The sequence below is a fragment of the Pseudonaja textilis genome, chromosome 2 (assembly GCF_049901715.1).
Source record: "Pseudonaja textilis isolate UNSWEBS1 chromosome 2, rPseTex1.2, whole genome shotgun sequence".
Lineage (NCBI taxonomy): Eukaryota > Metazoa > Chordata > Lepidosauria > Squamata > Elapidae > Pseudonaja > Pseudonaja textilis.
Window position 1 is genome coordinate 63,933,038 of NC_141991.1, and position 24,838 is coordinate 63,957,875.

Below are 24,838 nucleotides of genomic sequence, written 5' to 3' on the forward strand. Positions count from 1 at the left end.
TTAGAATAGATGGACAGACTGACAGAATGATCTCCCAGAGTCATAATCTCTCTTCTGTGCAAAAAAAAAAAAAAAAGAGCTGTGGTCATACATTGCAAACAACTCAAACATCCCTTTCCTGTCTATAGACTCACCTATATATGGGCAATGAACTATGGAGAATGCCAGGGCCTTTGTCACATAATTGTCCTGCTGTACTCGTCTCCCAGCTGAAAGCCAGCAGGAAATCATGTCACCCTAAATCTTATTGGGTCAAAAGAGGGTTGTGGGCACCAGAGATTCAGTCCTCATCACAGCCAAAAGAGGAATAAAGGGCAGCAAAGAAGTCAGGCACTAGATTGAAAGGGACGTTCCCACAGAAAAATGGCAGAACCGACTTGAGTTCCAATATTTCTGGAATCGAAATGACTTTTGGGCTGCCTCTCCAATGCACATCAAAATGCCCTTTATAAACAACATGCAGCACTTTGAAGGAGGACAGTAGGGAAAATACCATTTCTTCACTGTAGCACATTAAGCTTTTCTCAGGCTACCTCAGATGCAAGAAAAGATACAGCGAGACACATGCAGATGTGTTTGGCTGAGTCTGTCATACACTGGTATGCTTTAATCTTCCCGACCATGCAAAGGACCTGGAACCTGGGTTTATTTTTTTCCCCATTCACAGTCTTTTTTTTTTCCCAACCCAATGTAATATTGGTAAGAGGTTCGGGATTTTTGCTTATTCATCTGTCTGTCAGTGGGATACCTCTCCAAACCCAAGGGGAACAGGACCAAATGTGTTAGAGGAAACTAGCAAAAAAATAGTTTAAAAATGGACTGCAATTGGCAACTGTGAAGGAAGGTTGTTGTTTTTTAATCCATCCAATGCATTCTTATGGACAAGATAGTTGGATAGGAGCTCATAGTGTTTCTGGCTATTCTATTCTAAGCCCTTCTCCCTCATCTTCATGGTCATGTGACCAAGAGCTGAGATTATGCTGCCAGCCCCATTCACATAAGCTATATATAGTACATGGTTTCTAAGGGAAAGGCAGGCAGACACACACACACACACACACACACACAGGGGGGAGAGGGAGAAGGGGAGGGAGGGGGAGAGAGAGAGAGAGTTATGGGTTACTTGATTACACAGAAGAAAATGCAAGTATTTCCTATAGCTACTGCTGGTTGGAAAGAATTCCATAAATCATCTTTTGTATGTGTTACCTATCTTGTTTTAGTATATTTCCCCTTGGCGCAAGATTTTAAACAACACAGAAGTGCAACTGGAGTAGGCACCACCAGGAGTGAACTCAAAGGATGATTGTACCTATTCTTTTCTGCAATTTGTCACACGGGTTCTATGTGGAGAGCGGTATGAAAGCTACACAGGAGATAGAGGTGCTTTTGGGGGAGGGGACTCTGATGAGTCTCATCTCAGGAGCCAAGAGAATTAACTAACTCCCTGATCACTAGCTTACTTTGTTAAGAAAGCTAGTGATCGGGGAGTTAGTTAACTCTTTTGTAAGCTGAGTGAGGGGATTTTAGTTTAGCCTGAAAGAAGACAGGGCTTTCTGACTCTGTCTTAAGTTAGTAAATCTATTTAGGTTAGAACATATCAGTGACACTCTTCCTCTTCCCCTGAATTCCATTTCCTCCCTTTTTGTTTTATATCTTGTCAAGAAGTGACTCAATTGATAACATGAAAACACATGCAAATACAAATACAGAATCCTGGGAGACAGGATTAATTTTAAAGGTCATCCAAAGTTTGCAAATAATAGGTACTTTAATAAACGCCACTTATAGTGTTGTACGTGTAGAATACATATCATGGACAAATGTTTTTTCCTCTGCTATTCATCCCTTTTGTGGTCAATCCCCAGTCAATATGCACTTAATAACAGCTTGTTCAGGGAACACACAATGTATCTTCTGTCTCTTTTGGGAAGTGGATGATTCATAAACTGGAAGCTATTTACCATCTCTGCTGCACAATTATGCTGCTTCAGCAAATGGATACAATCTGTTTACATTTAAAGATGGGTGTTCTTTTCCTAGAGAGGAGTTTTGTGAGATATTCCGTGCCAAAGAGAAATCGACAGGCAAGCTTTATACTTGCAAGAAGTTTCTGAAAAGAGATGGGCGCAAAGTGCGGAAGGCAGCCAAGAATGAGATCATCATCCTGAAGATGTGAGTGGAGAAGGTTGATTCCAATAGATACCAGAATCTGTGCTTCCTCAGCTGCTTTATTGCTGTGCTTGCTTAGCCCTTGAAGCTACACATGTTCAATTTAATTCTTTTCCTAAATGGAATGCAGCTGCAGTTAACTCTTAACACTGTTTCTCCGAAAATATGATCTATCCCAAAAGTAAGTCCTATCTTGATTTTTTACACGTGTGCCCAATATAAGCCCTACCCTCAAAATCAGCCCTAATTAAGACACCGCCCACTCCAGGGTGCACAAGTAAAAATTAAGTTAGGATGGGGATGGGGGAGGGTTGAGCTACCCTACTACTTACCTTTGAACACTTGCAGCCAGGTCTCGCACACTCCCATCACCTATGCCTTGCCAGCCCATTTCTTCTGCAGGCGGCACGGCTGCCAAGACTTTCCTGAAGGCCTCTGCAGCCCATAACGAAGCTCCGGATCAATCTGGAGCTCTGTTATCAGCTGCATTGACCTTCAGGAAAGCCTTGCCGGCCATAGAAGAAGTTCCTGAAGGCCTCTGACAGTGAAAAGGAAGCCGGGGGAGGGGGGGGCAATGCACACAAGTGAGGTGAGTCAGTGGATGACATCCCTGGAAAATAAGACCTGGTACCTTTTTTGGTGGCAAAAAAAAAAAATAAGACAGGGTATTATTTTTGAGGAAACATGGGTAGTTATTCAGGAATAGCGACTGCATCTTTCTTCAGGATTCCATTAAAGTGCCAGCCAAAACTGTATCAGAAAGATAAATACTGTCCTATACGGTCAATTCCTATTCTGCCTCCATAGCCTCTCTCCTGTTTCTCCGCCCCACCCCGCCAGATGGTGGCATCCTGATTTGGGGTGCATAAGGCATGTTCACCACTGGTCAGAACCACTGGCATTGCTATTTATCCCCATTTTAAACATCAGCATGAAGAAACACATTTTTAGCTGCATAAGAGAAATACTAGTTCACAATATGGAACATTTCAGAATAGATGTTGATGAACTGAAGATTCCCCCAAACAAACGCAAAGATAAGACAAAATAATACTTGAAAGCTAATACTATAAAGCAGAATTCAAGGAACCAACATGCTCCAGAAAGGATTAAATATAAAAAAAATACTTTTCAGAAAGGGGAAGCAGTTTCTGCAAGGATCAGAGGGAGGGGGAAATGCCAGCTTGATGAAAGTAACATTGCAATATCACAACGCAATTCCCTTTCATTTTCCATATGATGAAAGCAACAGAATTCTGCGGTAGTCATTGTATCCATTAATAATGGAACAAGTTGTATGGCTTCAGCTATGGTGGAACAGATTTAGGCAAAGTAGAACATCCTAATTAAAATGCAGTAAATGAATACGAGGTGACGTGACAAATTTCTTGAGAAGACTGAGCAGATATCTGACTTCGGTTTTATGTTGGTGCCTGATAGCAGACCCTCAAAGTAGTTTTTCTCTTTTCCCACAGGGTAAAGCACCCCAACATTCTACAACTGGTGGATGTATATGTTACCCGGAAAGAGTATTTCCTCTTCTTGGAGCTGTAAGTAGGTGTTGTGTGAATCTAAACTCCTAAAATGACCCATTGGGTTCTCTTCTCAGGCTGCCAGGGCCATAGGATGATGATGATGATGCTAAACCCTGCCCTTCCCTCCCCCCATCCCAAAATACAACATCTCAGACATTTATCAGAAACTCCTTAAATGTTCATGACGCCATCTAGAACAGGAGGGGGAACATTCCTTCTCATTATATTATCATTTCTTTTTTACTGCAGAAAAAAACCATTACTCAGTAGTACTGTATTTGTTTTTTCTAGGGGAAAAAACCCCTCTGATTCAATCCGTGGCATTTTTAAATAATGCTGGGAAAGAGTCTATTGTGATGACAATTAACATGTACCAAATCAGATGGATTCAAACAAAGGAAGCTATTTTGTTCCATTCTCTATTGTAAAGCTAATTTGCAGTGATGTGAAATGAGAAAGCCATTTTTGTTCTGCTACACCCATTGTAGTTTGTAATACTAGTTCGCATTAACTAGTGTCTTGGTTATCCAATTGCTTTTGTCTGTTTCCTTATTTATAGGGCCACTGGTCGAGAGGTATTTGATTGGATCTTGGACCAAGGATACTACTCTGAGCGTGACACTAGTAATGTCATCAGGCAGGTCTTGGAGGCTGTAGCATACCTGCATTCACTGAAGATCGTACACAGGAATCTCAAGGCAAGTCGGATCATCATTCTTGGCTCATGTACTCTTCCTTCCATTTATAAATTGATTTAAGCAATTGCAATGCCTTCTTTTGCTCCTTTCCTTCCCCCTACTCCCCCCACCCCCAGATTTCAGAAGGGTATCCTATGTATGATGCCATATATACACAGTTGAAGGAATGGATAGAAACATCCATTTCAAATATCATTCCTTTTACTTTTCCCAGAAGCATGATGTGATTGTGTGGATGTATAAGCATGCATGTAAGCTAACACTTACATCTAGAAGGAAATAATGCTCCCATTCAGCAGTTTTATCCTCTTGCCTTCATTCTTTCATCCATATATTTGTTCCACAGAGGAATTATTGAGTCTGTCATCTGCACCTCTAGAACTGTCTGGTTTGGTTCTGCAACCCAACAGACTCCAGAGGATAATTAGGACTTCAGAAAAAAACAATTACTACCCACCTGCCTTCAATTGTACACTGCAAGAGCCAAAAAGAGGGCTGTGAAAATATTTACAGACCCCTCACATCCCGGACATAAACTGTTTCAACCCCTTCCCTCAAAACGACACTATAGAGCACTGCACACCAGAACAACTAGACACAAGCACAGTTTTCTCCCCAAAGCCATCACTCTACTAAACAAATAATTCCCTCAACACTTCAACTATTACAAAGTCTGCACTACTATTACTGTTAATCTTCTCATCACTCCTTATCACCCATCCTCTCCCACTTGTGATTGTAGGACTGTAACTTTGTTGCTTCATCCTTACAATTTATATTGACTGTTTCCTAGTATGATTTGATTGCTGATTGTACCCTATGACTATCATTAAGTGTTGCACGTTATGATTCTTGAATCTTAACAAATGTTTCTTTTCTTTTATGTATACTGAGAGTATTTACACCAAGACAAATTCCTTGTGCGTCCAATCACACTTGGTCAATAAAGTATTCTATTCTTTTTCAACTGTTTCTGCAGCTAGAAAATTTAGTATATTACAACCGCCTGAAGAATTCTAAGATTGTGATCAGTGACTTTCACCTAGCCAAGCTGGAGAATGGGCTCATCAAAGAACCATGTGGAACTCCTGAATATCTCGGTAAGAAGCAGCATACGAATCAGGGCAACATTACAATGAATAGATTATAGGAACAGAAAATAACCCTCCTGTACCTAGTCATAGACTTATTTCCAACCAGATGCCTATAAAAACTCACAAACATAAAACTCCTTCCCTCTTATTGGTCCATAGTAATTTACATTTATGTACTACCTTCTGCCTTGCTGCTTGACTATGAGTTCACCATTTTTGCCATAGATATTTTGTGCGGAGAGGGAAAACAGTAATGTTTGATACTGTTGCGTGCCAGTGACAAGCACTGTAGTCCCAACAGATGCTTTCAGTGGGAATGCAGCCTATGACACAAAAATATTTCTCTAAATATGTTGATTCAATGCAAATGACATTTTTCAACATAGGGATCAACTTCCATATATTCCAAACCATTCTGCACCAGAAATTTATGCATATGCTGTAAAAAAGGGAGAGCAGATTTGAGTGCAAATCTCCTAACATAGATTTTAAATGTTTCTGAAATAATTAACTGCTTAAGGACACAATTTTACCTCTATATTCCAATTCCATTTTCGTCCCACACAAAATGTTTATATATGGAAATTTAAAATACCACTAAGAAAGATTTCAGTGTGCCTTCTTCATTAGGCTTATTCTATAAATTCTCTCAAAACAGTTTGAAATAGAATTAAGAGCAATGCCATAGCATTCTGTATTTAGCTCTACCAAAATATATTTTCTGAAAGTGGAGCGGTGGCCTAGAGGTGGAGCTCTCACCTCACAGTCAGGAGGCTGTGAGTTCGATCCTTGGTAGAGGCAGATATTTCTCTCTCTGGGCACACTGAGATTATATCTGCTGAAAAAAAACCTCCACATTGGTGACAGGAAGGACATATGGGGTTGTTAAAAGGAGGAGGAAGATTAAGATATACTTCCTGAAATGTTGTCTACTGAAATTGTAATTGTAATGTCTTCTGAGAAACATTATGCCTGTCCTCTGGATAGTCCTCATCTTCTACAATTGTCCTTTCAGCACCTGAAGTGGTGGGGCGCCAACGATATGGGCGGCCTGTGGACTGCTGGGCTATTGGTGTGATCATGTATATTCTGTAAGTAAAGAGACATCACCCTGATGACAGGGAGGGAAAGGGGGAAGGTCCAAACATAGAATGGACATCAGGAGAAAAATATTGCTGCAGAAAAAGCAGTAGAAAGTTCTTATGAGAGGAGCTAAATCTCAGCTACAGCAGCTGAGAGCCTTCCCCAAATTTGCTGGGATTCCAGTTTTTAGAATTACCAGTGAGCTGCTACAGTACATTGACCAGGCTGGCTGGGAATTTGAAGATAAATATTCCGAATCTGAACTCCTATTTCTACGCTGTAGCTTGTCGGGAAACCCACCCTTCTATGAGGAAATGGATGAGGATGATTATGAGAACCACGACAAGAACCTATTTCGCAAGATCTTGGCTGGAGACTATGAATTTGATCCTCCTTATTGGGATGATATCTCACAGGCAGGTAAGGCTGTGAGAATGGTGGGGGCAAGAAAAAGAAATTGCACACTGTAACCCCAAATTTTAAGGGCAAATACAAGTTCACTGAGATTCTTAACTCAGCCTTCCCAATCATTGCATCCTCTGGATTATAATTTCCAATACTCCTACCTTTCTGGCAATTTTTAACAGAAATACTGTGAGCTCCCAAGGCTGTTTTTATATACAAAAAGAGTCAGTCATACTAAATTACTTTTGTGTCGTATCTGTTTTGGCCTGAAAGATACACATAATTTTTTTATCTACTGGTAGTCCTTTCAGAATTTCTGTGTTGCAAAGCCATTGTGGCATTTGTTGTGACCTTCACTCCCACTGATGCCATTTAAAAGTAATCTTCCTTCTTCTTTTTTTTCTTTAGCTAAGGACCTAGTAGCCCGTCTGATGGAGGTGGATCAAGACCAGAGAATTACAGCAGAAGAAGCTATCTCTCATGAATGGTGAGAGCCCTATAGTTACTCCATAAGGAAAAAAAGAATTCTAAAGACCACTATACAATGCCAAGAAACATGAACAGGGACAATATAACTTCTCCATGTTCAAAAGGAACAGTTCAAGATGTTCAGATTTCATAACATTTATAATGTGAATTGTTTTGTATTGAGAGCTAATTGCTGCCTCTAGCCTTCCTATTTAGGACCTTGCAATCTAGGCCAATAAGCAAAGCAAGGCATTTAGACTAAGGGAGGGGCTATGATGAAGTGATATAACTGGCTGGATTTTTTTTTCTTTTGTCCCTAGGATTTCTGGCAATGCAGCTTCTGACAAGAATATAAAAGATGGAGTATGTGCTCAGATTGAAAAGAACTTTGCCAGGGCAAAATGGAAGGTAATGTATTGCTAGCAAAGGCCCCCTCTCGCAAAGCTTATGATAGCTTCACTCTGAATGTGAGGAAATGCATCCGGAACCTTTTCTTTCAGTCTCTATGAAAATTCATGGGTTGTTTTTTTTTCAGAGGGCTAAATCTAGATGAAAGAATTAGACTTCACCTCAGATAAATAAGAAATCAAAATAACTTTGTCTATTTCTCACAATACTTATAATAGCTGAACAATACTGGTCGTCCTCCTGGGCCGTCTTAACAGCATTATGGGCAAAGCAGTGTAGTGGGGCCCCTACAACAACTACTCACAAGAATAAAAGTGTAAATGGTCATTAAAATTAAACATACATTTATTTTATTGACAATTCCAACAAATAAATATGTAATAAATATGTTGCTGTATATACCCATATTTTTCGGAGTATAAAACACACTTCTCCCCCCACCCCCCAAAAAAAATAGTGGATGGAAATATCTGTTTGTCATATACACTGAATATTGCAGTGGGGGGAGGGGGGTTGGTATGGCGCTGATCAGCTGTTCTAGAACAGGCCATCGTAGCAAACAGGCCACGGTTAATGGGCTGCAGCAAATGGGCCGCAGCGAACTGGTGGCAGTGAATGGGTGGCAGTGAACAGACCACAGTGACGGCTAATGGGTGGTGGCGAACAGGCGGCGGCAAATAGGTGGTGGTGAATGGGTGGCAGTGAACAGGCCACAGCAGCAGTGAACAGGCCACAGCACCAGCGAACAGGTCATAAAATGGAGCAAAGCTCATTTAACAAATGTTTCACTTGGCAGCATAAATTTTGGGCTCAGTTGTGATTGTAAGTTGAGGACCACCTGTAGTGTGATAATGTGCAATGGAAAGCTATAGTTTGATTATCTGGAAACGCCTAGTTGACTTTGGTTGATCTGGAAAAGCTAAGCATGGTCAAACTTCCTTAGGATCTGACCAGAGATTATTAAGAAATACCAGGTTTGAACCCTGCTGCAAAGGATCTGAACATTCTGCTCCATCAAGGATATTCTGCAAGTGTGGCTCTACAACATTTTCCACAGCCTTCTGCAAAAAGAGGTTAGAGAATAGAGTCTAGAAAATCCTTGTGTTATGGTACCAATCTTCTAAAGACTACTAGGTTCAAGAATGCTGGAATTTGGGAAACCCTGCTCAATAATTATGAGTTAATTATTAATTTATTAATTAATTGACCAATGAACTAATCGATAAATTAGATAAATAAATCTCATTTACCTGTTTTTATAGCTTTTTAATGTTTTTAATATTTTCAACAATAATATTTATTGTTTTAGTTTTGTTGTACGCATGCAGTTGTACCCAGAATCACTTACTTGTGAGATGGACAGCTACATAAATTAGATAAATAAAACAAAATAAACTGCATTTCACAGCTTAACTTCTATATCACAAAGTGCAATACAAACATGCAGCCTTTAAGTTATAATAGGAAATGATAAAACATTTTTGATGGAATATAGATTATCAAGTTGATGTCAATTCTTAGCAACTACAGATATAGTAATCATAGCTATATCTTTTATAATATACCCAAAATATGATTGTTTGAGCCAGATCATTTGTGCCTCAAATAAGAACACTGAATTGATTTTTTTTCCATGACTCATTTGTTTGTTTTCTTGGCCACCTATGGTATTCTTAGAAGTCTTCTCCAACATCGAAGTTCAAAAGCATCAGTATTGTTTCTAACATTCTTTTTTAAAGTGCAACTTTCACACTATTATTACAGGAAAAACATTGCCCACATTGTTCCATATAGGCACTCTGTGGCATTGGAATATTTCTTTTTTGTTACTTTACCACATGCTAATCTGTGATGCATTTCTTGACTGCTGATTTCTTTATTTAACCCTAAAAAGCAGAAGCTATCCACTATTTCAATTTCTTCATTGTTATTCTAAGGATGGTTCCTATATCTGCAGTCATTAATCGAGTTTTTTTATGTTTATTCTTGGTCTCATTTTTTCACTGTGCTCCTTGACTTTCATATTTAGAGCTTGCAAATCATTTACATGTCAAACTAGTCTTCAACATAATGCAAGATATTGATGTTTCTTCCTCCAATTTTAAAAACCATACTTAACTTTTTCTTTACCAATCCAGAGCCCATGCAATTTGCTATGTTTTATCAGGACTATAGCTTCCTGTGATATTGTGATAATAGATGTTCTAGCTTTACACCATCAATGGCTTTTATAAACAATGAGGCATATACTCATTTTTGAGAAATATGCTTTTAATTTTTCAATTATTGAGTGGGCATCAGCAATAATATTTGATCTTTATTTTTTTCTAAAACTATCTCAAATACCTGGCATCTCTCTTTTCATGTAACTGGTGTTAGATAATCCTAAGAATTATTTTACTAGCAAGTGAAAATAAGGAAAATGTATGACGATTTCCACACTCTGTTAAATCTTCTTTCTTTACTATTGGTGTGTAGACTGATTTCTTCCTGATCATGAAAGCAACATTGCTTCTTCTTTGTTTTTGTGTTTTGTATGATTTTCTGAGTAAAACTGTAAATCTCACTCCTTTCAATTTATCATTGCCAAAGATGTCAATTGTAGTTGATTCATCTTTCATTGTATTGAGCTTTCCCATATTTATGCTTATGTTTCATGTTTTCACATGTAATTCTTTCCAGCTTCAGATTTTCTTTCTTTCTTTCTTTCTTTCTTTCTTTCTTTCTTTCTTTCTTTCTTTCTTTCTTTCTTTCTTTCTTTCTTTCTTTCTTTCTTTCTTTCTGTCTTTCTCTCTCTCTCTCTCTCTCTCTCTCTTTCTTTCTTTCTTTCTTTCTTTCTTTTGAATGGCAACCTCAGCCATTCATACAATCTGAAGACTTTAAAAAGAGTCATAAAATACCAGTTGTATTCTGGAAGATCCTTAGCTCTTCCTCAATAATATGTTGAACACCATCCCATCTGAGGGGCCCATCAATCCACATTACATCAACAAGCCCTTTATCATGTCCACCCATGTGTTTCCTTGGTAAAATACAGGAATCATTTAGTTTTGCCTTCTCCCGTGATTATTATCCACATTTTAATTGTTTTCCTCTGTTATCACAATAACATTAAAAATAAAAATTACAAGCTGTTGGTGGATACATCCAAGGTTTTCAGGAATCATGTAATTCTGAAGTCTACTCTCCTTTACTTTTTAAAACAAGTCATTAATGCTTTATATCAATTCATTAACCACTGCAATAATTTTTGAAGATACTATTCCCTAGAAATTGCTGACGTCATAGATATTGTACAAAACTTTCTAAAAGAAATTGTTTCAACTGAATGGTATGAAGAATATATTGGTAGATCAAGCATTTCTATTAACCTAGTACTGATAAGATACTACTTATATTATAAATATGCATTTAAGTATTTTATAGTAATTGCATGTTCCATATATATTTATTTCTCACTATGCCTTGTCTGATTTTTATTAGCCTCAATAAATCAATGTCTTTAATCCCTCTATTAATATAAATGTTCCTGTATTTTTCCTTTATCGGTTTAAAAATGGCATGATTAAAAAAACAGTATCTAAAAACTTCAATTGAATGACAGCCATAAATTGCAATTTCTAAAGACTGCTACTTGGATTAATCATCATCAGATAAAGTACAACTCACAATACATTAGTCGCACCTTATTATTTGCTTTCTGATGCTTTTACCCTTGAGGATCTATTATAAACCCATTCTTTTCTCAAGTGTTTATCTGCAGTTAAGGACTCTGACAGCACATTTAAAAATAAAATGTGGAATTTCCAATGTGAATACATCAAGGTTACTTTTTTTTTTTAAGTCGAGAGGTCTGTGGGATTGTGTATACTGAATTGGGATTATGAAACATTAAAGAGACATTAGATCTCAAAACTATCTTTCTCCTGGCAACCCACAGAAAGCTGTTCGAGTGACCACAATGATGAAGAGACTCCGAGCGCCAGATCACACAGATGCAGCTAAGCCAACCCTTCCCACTGCTGCCACAACAGATGGTGCTGCTACAACACAGCCCAACAACACCCTGCAGGCTAAACCTGAAGCAGATAACACAGCTCCAACAACTGAAGCTGCCCGGGTGGCCACAATGGTATCAGCCCCTGCAGAAGGAAACCCAGAGGGAAAAACATCCACAGCTCCAGCAACTAAAGCAGAAACATCAACAATGACATCAGCAGGTCCAGCGACATGCAACGGGGAAGGAACCACTGCCCCCAGTGCCACCCCCGAGTCCTGGAATGAGGAGACTGGCTGAGTCAGAGAGGAGCCAAGCAAGGGCAGGATTGTACCTCTCTGTGTTGTATCTCTCTTGTAAATAATCACCGGCATGGTCCCTCCAAGTGTCCTGGCTTCCCAATCATTCCCTCTGTGTGTGGCTGTCAGTTTGTCTCACTCTGTGTTACTCCAGCAGAGTTTCTATTTTCTATATGACACAATCCAGAGTGATCCTGATGGGCTCCAATAAAGAGATGCTGTGGAGGCCCAAACCACTGCATGAAATTCTCTTGTTTCTCTCCACCCCTTGTCCTTTTCTTCTCTTGCTTTCTTTTTCTTTGTGGATTTTATTCGTTTTGTAAGTATGGCTGTCCTAAAGGTACCTTTATTTATGTTATGCATTCCCGAGACCACTTTCAAGACTGCCATCTTCTCAGACATCCAGTCACTCACTCACTATTCAATTTCTTGGCTCTTTGAGCATCAAGGGAAGCAGCTGAGGCAAGCAGATGAAATGTAGAAATCACATTCTTCAGATGACCCATCTGTTGTATCATAGGGACATAGTAAATCAAAAGTCCTTGCAAAACTGCTAACTTTAATTGGGTATTACATAAGTCCATACAACACCATAGTTACTCAGTAGAAAATGTATGTAGAATTTGTATGTTTAGCTGCTATTTATTTTTGTTTTATCTCTCTCTCTCTGAGAGAGAAGGGGAGGAGAGAGATCTTTCATAGATTGATTATTTGAGTCTTTCCTCTAAATAAATGAATTTTTTAAATATCACTTAGGAGTAGGCTGAGGTACTGAAGATGAAAGGCAGCTATGATATGACTTTAAATTTATTACCCAAGGAATAAGGATAAGGAGTTATGTTGCATGATTATAGATTATATAAATCTGGAATACAGAAGTCCAGATTATTAGCAATAGTTGTTGAAATAAGAGCAACTTTAAGATACATGTAACATGAATTAACACCACATCGCAGCAAAGACAGATGGGTCACAACTTGACCAAATTGTACTAATAAATTTCATAAGGATTCCACCTGAATATATTATGAAAGAATCATAATCACTTGCAAACAGGTTGTCAGCGTTAGGTAGAGAGACCAAATGCAACTGAGAATACATTGCTAATATTGCTCTCTACATTTATTGTATGAATGAATAATTTCTGTAATCACATTTTTTTTTTGCACCTACTTAAATTCTTTCAGTAAACTCCCTTTTTACAACCCTGTAATCCAGGGGTCCCCAAACTTGGCAACTTTAAGACTTGTGGACTTCAACTCCCAATTCTGGCTCGAGAAGTCTGGGAATTGAAGTCCACAAGTCTTAAAGTTTCCCAGTTTGGAAACCTCTGCTGTAAGGGGTAGAGTAGGGGTGACCAGATGGACTCGAATACCTTCAGTGACACAACTTAAATGTTTTATTTGGTGGAAATACAGCTTTCAAAAACCAAATAGATGATATATATGGGAGCAGACAACTTTGTGGGGCAGAACATATTAAAAAGTGGGGGGATCAGGAGATATATGCAGTGTTGGTACAAAAGGCTACACTCAAACGTGCTATTCACAGAGAAAAACTCCTAAACTGTACCAGACAAAGAAGTAATTTGCCAATAGGTAATAGCAAATGAATATGCTCTTTTTCCTTTTTTTCTTCATTCTGAAAGAAAAACATCATATTCCAAAAATTAATATTCCCGAGGCAGAATAAACATTGCAGTTGCATTTTTTTAAACTATTATTTCCCATTTAACACAATATTCAAAAATATTGTGAACATATAAAATATTAATAATTTATACAGAATTCCTGTCCATAAACCAATATTTTTTCAGCTGTAAACAAATGAGTATGGACACGGCATCTGTCCAGGAGTCTAACAGCTTTGCCCTATGTGTATCATTAAGTCATATTGACAAACACAACAAGTATACAAAACGTATGCATTTGAAAAGTCTGATAAATTTTCTGATTTTAATGGGAAAAGCATGCTGTTCTTCTCAACAGGGATACTCTGATATTCTAGCAAGCAAAACTGCCATCTTCAAAACATGTCATCTCTGCTATTTTTCAGACCATCCTAAACCCAATTTATAGAGAAAGAAGAAACTAGAGTTTTGATGGTATTTAGCATGTCACACGTATGGCATCCCAGTATCACAGAATCTCATGTCATGGGTTTGTTGTTCCTTCCTGGCAGGAGGATCTAACATTTGTAAGACAACTTTTAACATTATAAGAAATTCCAAGTGTATGATATGATTTCCCCCTTAAAAGTCTTTTCCTAATTTTTGATACATGGGTAGCTTCTGGGCCTGTTTGGCAATACATGGAACGCCTGATTCAGCCCTGAGCATAGAACCAGCATCCTATACCGCCATTGCTTCTGCTAATTCCAGATGTTTTGTTGAGGTGAGTCCCAGAAAATTGGCTTAAGGTTTTTATGCACATGTACCTCTGAGATGGACCCCACATGGGTTTTTTTGGTTATCTTTCATAATTCTTAACCAGGGTTGTGTACAATATAATCAATAAAATTAAACATTAAAATCAGAATAAGTTAGGATTAAAAGTTTTTAAATTATAAAACCAAATTATCAGAAGGTAAAGAATTCCAAGATAGTGATTAGCAGCTGTTGACACGGAGGGGGGGTGGAGTGGAAAGTTCTCATGGGACCAGCCAGCCCCATGGTTGTTTGAACTTCTATATCTATCCCCACAAGGCTAGACAGCCAAGTTTTGACTGTGAGAAAGGCCAGTGTTCTCCATCTACAGACAGAATGGGACACAACACGATTTGCTATGTCCGCAGGACAATTCACTATTTGCCACTAGTTTGCCACAGGACAATTCACTATTGGACAATTCAACAATTCAAAATAATTATTTAAAATAGTTAAAAATATTTTAATTTTCATTATTTACATTTCATTTTGTCTCTCCTTTGGCATTCTTTCTTTAATTATTCTATTCTACTATTTCTTCTATATTAGTGTAACTTTTGTCCCATGGCGAGTTGGTTGGCCATGCCAAATTGCCCCATAGCAAGTTGGCTATGGTGAGTTGGCCATGATGAGTTGTCATAGACCCCATGTAGAGCAGACTAGGCTATAGTTCCTGTTGTAGAGTTCAATGAAGTCTCAAGGTTTCTCCTACTGTAAAATTTAGACAAAATCTGATTCAGTTACATAGCAATTATTTACTCAGTTTAAGCATCAAGTTATGCCAACATATAGTTTTTTAGGTTAGCGTGTTGTGTAGACCTCCATTACTGTGCTTTGTAAAATATGATTCATGGCTTGACATATCAGAATTAACCAACTGGGATTTATTCACAAAAACACAGCTTAGTGCCATGTGCAAACTCAATCCTTATGTAAAAAAATGCAATTCTATAACATCAACCATCTCACAGTTGTTATCATACATAGCACACAATTCCTGAAAGCATATTAAAGCATTAGCAATGACTACTTGGAATTTGGTATGTTCATTTGCGAACAAAAACAAATTCCTAACATTGTATCTCAATTTAGAACTATCTTGATTTCCAACTGAGAATGTACCTCTGATAATTATCTGGGGTACAGAGATACAAGCTTTGGTGAGTTTGTAATGCCAAAAGTTAACGTTTCCCAGAAATATACGCACTTATTGTATATGAAAAGCTTAACTCCAGAATAATATTCTTTGTAATGCTGCAGCCAATGGCTGACATAGTTATGTAACAACCAAGAATCTGCGGCCTATGGACTGATATACAGTAGAAGGAACAGTCCAAAGAAGTCTCACCAGTTTGTCTTCTAAGCTTTCATAATGGCATAAGCCACCAATAGTCAAGGACTATAAACATTCGTTCCTGCTTCAAGTTAGTTTCTGAGCCCCCATAGGTGTTTCTTTTATCCAAAAGAAACAGTGAGTGCCATGTGACTGCTGAAGTGAGCAGCCAAAATGGCTTTTCTGACTAAATAATAGCTTTGGAAAAAGAAATGCCTAGAAATTGTTTCATATATGTATGATTTGTGTATAGACACTTCTGTTATGGCTTCACATTACACACACTTGATAAATAAAACAGTTTTATGATTTGTTATAGATATATACATCTTCATTTTTTGGCATACATATCCATGTCTCCCATTCTGCGTGTGTGTGTGTGTATGTGTATTACAGATGCAGCATTAAAAGACAGCCTTACAACTTTGTTGTTATCACCTCTTAGAAAAATATCTAAGGAAAAAACAGGTTATGGTCTTCATTGTTTGTTGTAAGACTGTTCGATGTAAGACAGATTCTTAGATCAGCTGTGGTATTCTATTGTACACTAGTTCTACCTTTGAATGTGAAACAGAGGTGTTTAACTTATGATGAGTCTCAACATTGGCCCTGTTGTAACAACTACTGCCAATATTGACAATGGAACCTATGGTAGACATGGTCATATTTTGTCTGGTGTGTGACCATTTTGAAAATGAAAATGGTATATAGTACTCAGAAATGTATTTCAGCTACTGAACTATAAAATCCTTATTCAAGGCTAAAGCAGTTTCACTATTTTTTCACACAGCTTCCTTCCCATATCTTGAGTGGTTTTTATGTATATAATTTTGTATTGAGTAAATATTTATCTTTATTTAGAAAAATATAAACCTGCTTTCTATTCATTATTTTAAAAATGCATTATAGTATAAACAAGATTGCTGTAAATTAAGAGTATGGATTGAGCAATATCTAGTTTGCTGTACATACAGAAATTCATATACCCAATCCTCATTTAGATATTAACTGATTGATCAATAATTCTCATTAATTTCAGGGAAGACTGTAAAGGATTTTTAGTTCTATCATCTCCACTTAGTATTATTTAATTGAGCTTTCTTTTGAATAATACCTAGTGGACTGCTCTGCAATTAATGAGATATTAGATTGGATTGAACTTCATTTTAAGTGGGAATTATTATCTTACACTCGGCTGACTTTAGCATTAGGCTGTTTTGTAGTTTAGATTAGGTCCTGGGCAATTCAGATTGGAATGGATGAATACTATGGGATCATTTCAAAACAAAAAATATAAGACTTGTGACATAATACTTTCAGAAGTATGAGTAACTATGGTACCAATTCTCTAAATTGTACAACCCTTATATATTGCTTAGCAGTGGTGTACAAAGCCTGATTGCAGGTAATAAGGGAGTGCTGTTGAAGATACCAGGTTAGCAGTGGGTGTAGGGTTGGGCCACTGCTGCCCATGCATGATCAGCTCTTTTGATCAGTGATGGCACAGCAACAATGGAAGAAAAACATGTTTTTTCAAGTCAACTCTGATTTCTGATGACAGCCCTCTACTGTTTTCTTGGCAGCCTTTTTTAGGAAGGAGTTTGCCCCTTGTCTTCTTCTGAGAGAGAGGGACTGGCCCAGGATCATCCAGCTGGCTTTGAGCCCAAGATGGGACTAGAACTTGTTAGGTATACAATTGCTGCTTAGCATTAATCAATTAGGAGGCTCACTAGCTATATGCAAAGATAAGTGCGAGTCCAGCTGTCATTTCTTAATATAAATCTATGTTTAAGAATAACATACAGTTGTATGCTTACCTTTCATCTGAAAGGTAATGGAAGCTGTTTCTACAAAGTTTGCTTATTACAGATCTGTTAAAAGTTTTCCTGTGTCAGGAAAACGTGGCATTCCATACATGAAGTAGATGCAACCTCATTCCACACTAGGCACACGGAAGGGAGTTTGGGTTTATTGAGCAGTCTATGGAGTTAAGCTGCCCAAGGTAAGGCCGCCTCAGCCACTCGCCAGCCTCAGTTCCTGCCTTCAGTATTTTTCCTTTTTCCTTCTCTCACAAGTAGCTGCATGTTTGTATGTTTGAGTTCAGTCTATGAAACTGTTTTATTTCAACTACAGCCACCCAGAAATTCCTGTGTAATTGCTGCACTGTACCACTGAAAAAATAAAGTCCCTAAAAAGAATAAACTTGAGAGAACTTCTGCCTTTGCGCTGTCTGTTTCTGTTTGCATAATTATTATCCCATGTGTTTCCACTAGTAGGAACATCTCCAAACAGAATTTTGCTCAAAATGCTCTTGCCATAATGTAATTTCTTCTGAATTTCCCCCTAATTTACGGTTCCAGACTACTGTTTCCCAACTCCCAGAACTGATTTTCAGAGATACAGAAACTGCACTGAAAAGGAAAGATCAACAACAACAAAAAATAAGGGTAGATCCACATGCTCTGTATGCTATGGCATGAACTTGCCTCGCTAACTGTAAAGGTCATTTCCTCATGACAGAATCTTCAACTTCTTGCCAACTCATCTCTGAGTCAGCTACTGGATACATGTCACCTTTTGGCATGTCCAAATTGAAAGGGTATCGATATCAATACCCTGATATGATAGGAGAGAACAACACTAAAATCACAGGAGATAGTCTAGACATCTGTTCTGGACATTTCACATGAAAATCTCATGAACATGCTTCTAGTATTGCAGCACCTACACCATGGAAATGAAATGAGCAGCTGTACCATAGAAGAACCCAGTTTGAAATATCTCTGCTGCCAGTATCCCTGTAAGGGATGTCAGCTGTAAAATCACCCCCACCCCCACCCCCATGGAAAGGGAAGTCAGGAGAGCTCTGCAGCCAATGGTCTCATTCAGTATCTGCAGAGCTACTCTCCCAGCATCCTTTCCTACAGAAAGAAAAGAGGAAGCAGCAACATCAACATGTGACTTTCTGTAGTTCACTTGCTATTTACCTGCCCACACATTTTACTGCCATTTCTTTAATTCAACCCTGTCAAGTTGTCTGTTTCTTCAGCATGTTGTTTTTAATTCAACTATTATTATGTGCAGCATTGCTAATATACATAAAAGCCATCCTGAAGGAGGGTGGGAGAACAAAAAAGCCCACATAAAATTGGCATAGCTTCTTTGTTTTCTTGGTTTCCATAAGGAAATAGCAAAGAATGGGAATTCTAAAGAGCAGATAAAAAACATTTTGTGACACTTATAAAGTGGATGTCAACTTCGAACCGAACCTGGCAGCAGCCATTTTTCTGTTCTTCAGTTGCCACACAAAGGGGTAAGGAGGTTGGAATGCTTTACTGGACACAACAGAGGGCATTCTCATGAGAACCAAGGTCATCTCTACTGGCAACAGATAAGGTGGGGGAAGCCTGCCAATTAACCCGATTGGCCAACGTGACCTGTGACAATTGGGGATGGAGTTATTTCCTAGTTTAATTATACTGAAACTGTGGGAAATAGAATTGGTTTTCCTTTGAAGCTGTGCCGATATGACGTACTCAATAAAGAAGACTTTTGAGAAGGAGCCTAGTCTCAGAGTTCTGATTTGCTTGGGTTCATGATTTGGAGCCTTGTCAGTGGATTCTTGTCCATAAACTATTATCCTGTGTTACATTTATAAATGTTACAATATACTGTCTGGCGGCAAGAAATCGAATTCTGATAAATAACTTGAAGCTCCTATTCTACAGTGAACAGTGTAATTATGTTAACTTTTTTAAATCAAAGAGAACCAGTGGATACCAATGGAAGGAAAGAGTAGAAGGGGATGACCAATACCAAGATGGATGGATTTAATTACCATGACAATGGACGCACCTTTGAAGACCAGGCTAATGACAGATCACCATAAAGAAAATCTATCTATGTGGTCACTAAGGGTCCACCCAAACCTGATAGCACGTCATCAATAAAACAATTGATCAAATGGGTACCAAAAATTTGTACTAAGAATGGTAATTAAATTCTGTCCCTACTCCATATTCCCAAGCAGATGCAAGGTTAGATCTGAATATTTATTACTGTTGAGAAGGAAGCCATACCTATGATTGAGTGCAACTAATAGCAACTCAGAATCCTGCCTTCTGTATGTACTAGTTCCCAGGTTTAAATCCTGGCCTCTTCTTCCAGCCTTTTTGAGTCAAGTCACACACTTGTTGACTTACCAGGTTTGAAGGTTTCTATCATATCTCTTGCTTATAAAATGATTTTCCCTGGCATAAGAATTAGAAAATATTTCAACGCTTACAATGATAGATATGAAACTAAAAGGAGACTTTTCCTCCGTCCCATAATACTAGATTGGCAGTGGACTTAAAATGTATCTTTATATAATGCATTAATTAATGGATTCAGTTACTACAAAATACAATGGTGGCCATTGATTTACAAGGCAATTGAGACAATTGGACAATCATAGATGACACTAGCCTCCACAGATTTAGAATGTAAGTTGGCACTGAACACCACTTGTTTGGAGAAAGATTCTAGGAGACCTCTTACTTTTATGGTATATTGAAGAACTACCCATATGTATTTTTCTAATCATTATAAAATAGAATACTGACTATCAGAAGCCTTTTGATTTTTCAGTGTTCTCTGTAATTATGATCAGAGTCACTTCAATGCATAGATATTTTTTACTAACTACACATTTCTCACTGTGTAGAACTGGTAATGGAAAAACAATTGTGTAGATTTTTTTAGGGAGAATTAAGTAGATTTTAGATGAAAGAGATAATGCAAGAAGATTCAAATGCAAAAGTATATTCACCTTTTCAAAATTCTCACAGTTAAATTCTTAAAATTTTACAGCACCAAAATTTGGCCCAAGCACTTAACACTACATTTTTCTTTTCACAATACTCTACTAATTTTAAAAGTCTAGCTCAATTATTATGCAAGATGGATGCCAGATTTCTCTTGGCAATCAGTTGTGCAGATAGTAAATATTCTGCAAAACCATGTTGGATTGTAATCCTATACAAACACTGTTGAGAGTAATTCTCATTAAACATAGTAAGGGTTCCTTCTGATAAGATACAAACTGGATTGTAAAGTTCTTGTTTTTTTTTTATACAGTTTTTATTGTTTTTTAACATACAAACAAACAGACAAAACATAAAAACATCAGCTCCCCCATATTTATATACAAACAGTGAGTCGGTTGGTTCATCAGTTTTGTGCACTCATCTCATAGTCACAATTACAATTACCTTATATAATAACTCTTATTGTCAATACAAACTTATAAATCATAATATCACTATTAAAAAAAGAAGTTTGACTAGACTTTTATTCGATCATGCCTTTGTGAGATAACTATATTTTAAGTAATTTATTCTAAAACAAATCATATAATCGTGCCAATTCTATCCTAAATAAGAGGGGGAAAAAAGAAACAGAAAACTATTATATAAATATAATATCCAGTACCAAAAAGAGAAAAGAAAATAAAATCAATATTATTCCTTATTGTCTAACATTTCTATTTTTGTATTTCATCATTCAACCATTGATAAAAAGATCCCAAACTATATAAAATTGTTTATCTTCTTGCTCTCTGATTTCAAAAGTCAATCTACTCATCTCAGCACATTCCAATATTTTCTTTATAACTTCTTCCTGCAATGGAATTTTCTCATTTTTCCAATTTTTGCAAATACAATCCTAGCCTGCAGTCAATACATTTACAATCAAATATTTCAGCTCTTTACTATAAGCATCTGGTAAGATTCCAGTAAAAAGCTCCGGTTTCAAGTCTATGTGCTTCTTGTCATTTTTCCAACCACATGTGGATTTTAGTCCAATATTTTCTAGCGTCCTCACAAGTCCACCACATATGGTAGTATGAACCAGGTTTCTGATGACATTTCCAGCATTTTTCGGATTTGTTCTTGAACATTCTTGCTATCCTTGTCGGGGAAAATGCCACCTGTAAAACACCTTATACAAATTTTCTTTAAAGGCTGTAGACATTGTCATTTTATAATTTTGCAACCATAATTTCTGCCATTTTCTAAGTCAATCCCATATCCAAAATTCCTCCCCAAGCAATCATAGTTTCTTTTAACTTGTTCTTCCTCCAACTTAATTTCCAATAAATAACCATATAATTTTTTAATCACCTTTTCATCAGTACCCATCAAAATCTTATCTAAATCATAAAATCATAAAATCCCTCTGCTTTGGAATCCTCATAATACTTTGAATGTATTTGCAAATATGAAAACCAATTCATCTGTATACCTTGTTCCTCTAATTTTTGCATCGATTTAAGTTCACCCTTTTCATCTAGTAGTTCCCCATAGCTAACTGTTTGTTCCTTTTTATAAATTATAGGGTAAGAAAACGCTTCTATCGTCGATAACCAAACTGGAATTTTCAAATAACATTGTTTTTTTGTCTTCTCCCAATTTAACCACAGAGACTCCCGTATATAATGTCTTCTAAAATACCCCTGTGTTTTGGTTCCCTTATACCATAAAAAAGCATGCCAACCCAACAACAAATCATGACCTTCTAATGTCAACAATCTAGTTTTCCTTAATGTTATCCATTCTTTAACCCACATCAAATTTGCAGCTTGGTAGTACAACTCCCAATTAGGCAGGCCAAACCCTCCTCTAGATCTAGCATCCTGTAAAAGCTTTAACTTTATCCTTGCTTTCTTGCCTTGCCATATATACTTCAAAACAATTTTATTTAAATCCTCAAAATATTCTTTTCCAAGCCTAATTGGTATTGTTTGAAACAAAAATAAAATTCTGGGTAGAATGTTCATCTTAATTGTTGAAATCCTTCCTATTAATGACAATTGTAGGTTTTCCCATTTTTTCAAGTCTTGGGCTATCTGTTGCTTAAGTTTAATATAATTGTTCTCCTTTAATGTACTACATCTTGGCGTCAAATATATCCCCAAATACTTAACCTTATTTGTAACTTGAATTTTTAACAATTCTGCCAGTTCTTCTCTTTGTCTCAGCAACATATTCTTTGACAAAATCTTTGTTTTATCTTTGTTTATTTTCAGACCGGCCACCTCCCCATATGCCTCTATCTTTTCCAACAGCTTCAAGGCTGTTTCTATAGGGTCTTCCAGGATAAAGACTAGGTCATCTGCAAAAGCTTGTAGTTTAAATTCTTCCTTTTAATTTTCATTCCTTTTATAGTTTTATCTTCTCTGATATTTCTATTCAACACTTCCAAAGTCAATACAAATAACAAGGAGAAAGAGGACAACCTTGTCTTGTGCCTTTTCTTATATTAATAGAATCTGTAAATTCTCCCTCCATCATTACCTTAGCTGTTTGTTCATTGTAAATTGCTTCTATTGCTTGAATAAATCTTCTAGCAAAGCCCATCTGTTCCATTAAAAGTAACATAAATCTCCAATTTACGTTATCAAATGCCTTTTGAGCATCTAAATATATCAAAGCCATTTGCTTTTCAGGATGCGCCTCATAATATTCCAAGGTGTCCAGAATTACTCTCATATTGTCTCTAATTTGTCGCTTTGGCAGAAATCCATTTTGATCTGGGTGGATAAAGTTATTCAAATACTTTTTAAGTCTTTCTGCTAATATTGAAGCAAAAATTTTATAATCTGCATTTAATAAGGAAATCGGTCTATAATTCTTGATTTGAAGTAGGTCCGCCTCCTCTTTTGGAATAAGTGTAATATAAGCCTCTGACCATGTTTTAGGTATTATCTTTTTAGCATAACTTCATTCATAACTTCTAACAGTGGAATACACAATGATTCTTGAAAGGTTTTATAAAATTCTACAGGAAACCCATCTGGACCTGATGCCTTTCCATTATTTTGTTTCTTAAGTGCTTGGCTTAACTCCATCATTGTTATATTGCTTCCTAACATTTCTTCAGTCTCTTTAGGTATCTTAGGTAGATTTGCATTCTGCAAGTATTGTTTAACTTTCTCCTCATCAATATCTTCTTTCTTATACAAATGTTTGTAAAAGTCATAAATAATTTCTTTTTTTCTCTTGCTGCCATGACAAGTTTTACCTTGGTCATCTATTAACTGCAATATTTTCCCGACTCTTTCTCCTTTCTCAGCTTATATGCTAGCCATCTACCTGGCTTATTTGCATCTTCAAAATAATTCTGTTTAGCATTCCTAATTTTCTGTGCCAGTTCTTCTTTGTCTATTAAGTCCATTTTATGTTTAGTTATATCCAGTTTCAATTTAACGTCTTTTTTCTGTGGCATTTTCTGCAGTTCTTTTTCGAGTCTTTTATATTCATCCTCCAAGGCTTTGAAAGCTTGCCTTTTCCTAATATTCTTTTTCTTGTATAGTCTATTATCAAGCCTCTGGCATAAGCCTTCATTGTATCCCAAACATTCTGTATTGAAGTGTCTTCTTTTCTATTTTCTTTAAAGAAAAAGGCCAGTTCTTTCTCCATCCATTGTGTGAATTCTTTCTCCTTTAAAATAGTATTATTTAACGTCCATCTCGATCTTTTTTTTGTCCCTTCCATTTAATTGTCAATGGGTTATGATCCGCCCAAGTACTTGTTTCAATATTTACTTCTTGAACGCTAGATATTAAGTCTGTTGAAATCCAAATCATATCAAGTCTGGACCATGATAAATGTCTATTTGAATAGAAAGTATATTGCTTAAGTTTGACATTTCTTTTCTCTCCACATGTCTTTTAAAGTTAATTCCTCTGTCATTTTAAAAAAAGATTTAGGAAGAGTTTTTCTATTATACTTTGCTGCTGTTGCAATATAATCAAGTTTATTATCCACAATTCCATTAAAGTCTCCCATCATAATTATATTAGCATAGTCCAGTCCAGCCATCTTGGTATGTAATTTTTTATAGAATTCTTCCTGTTTATCATTCGGGGCATAAATTGC

At 37.0% G+C, this 24,838-nt stretch overlaps 1 protein-coding gene and 1 long non-coding RNA gene across 4 annotated transcripts in view; one reads left to right on the forward strand and one right to left on the reverse strand.

The window, feature by feature from the left end:
* Positions 1 to 18,133, forward strand: part of CAMKV (CaM kinase like vesicle associated) — a 59,295-nt gene extending 41,162 nt beyond the window's left edge. For both annotated transcript variants that reach the window (XM_087924109.1, XM_087924108.1), the window contains 9 exons: positions 2,044 to 2,175; positions 3,648 to 3,722; positions 4,267 to 4,409; positions 5,389 to 5,505; positions 6,515 to 6,590; positions 6,866 to 7,002; positions 7,396 to 7,474; positions 7,776 to 7,863; positions 11,804 to 18,133. In XM_087924109.1, coding sequence (XP_087780235.1) covers positions 2,044 to 2,175; positions 3,648 to 3,722; positions 4,267 to 4,409; positions 5,389 to 5,505; positions 6,515 to 6,590; positions 6,866 to 7,002; positions 7,396 to 7,474; positions 7,776 to 7,863; positions 11,804 to 12,160 — 1,204 coding nt within the window. In that variant the 3' untranslated portion in view covers positions 12,161 to 18,133. The remainder of the gene's footprint in view (positions 1 to 2,043; positions 2,176 to 3,647; positions 3,723 to 4,266; positions 4,410 to 5,388; positions 5,506 to 6,514; positions 6,591 to 6,865; positions 7,003 to 7,395; positions 7,475 to 7,775; positions 7,864 to 11,803) is intronic.
* Positions 1 to 24,838, reverse strand: part of LOC148126883 (uncharacterized) — a 45,270-nt gene that overhangs the window by 14,579 nt on the left and 5,853 nt on the right. Inside the window, exons 2-3 of one of the 2 annotated variants that reach the window (XR_015741677.1) lie at positions 4,673 to 4,801; positions 135 to 209 (exon numbers count right to left, since the gene is read on the reverse strand). This is a non-coding gene — a long non-coding RNA (uncharacterized LOC148126883). The remainder of the gene's footprint in view (positions 1 to 134; positions 210 to 4,672; positions 4,802 to 24,838) is intronic. The other variant, XR_015741676.1, reaches the window with a different exon arrangement.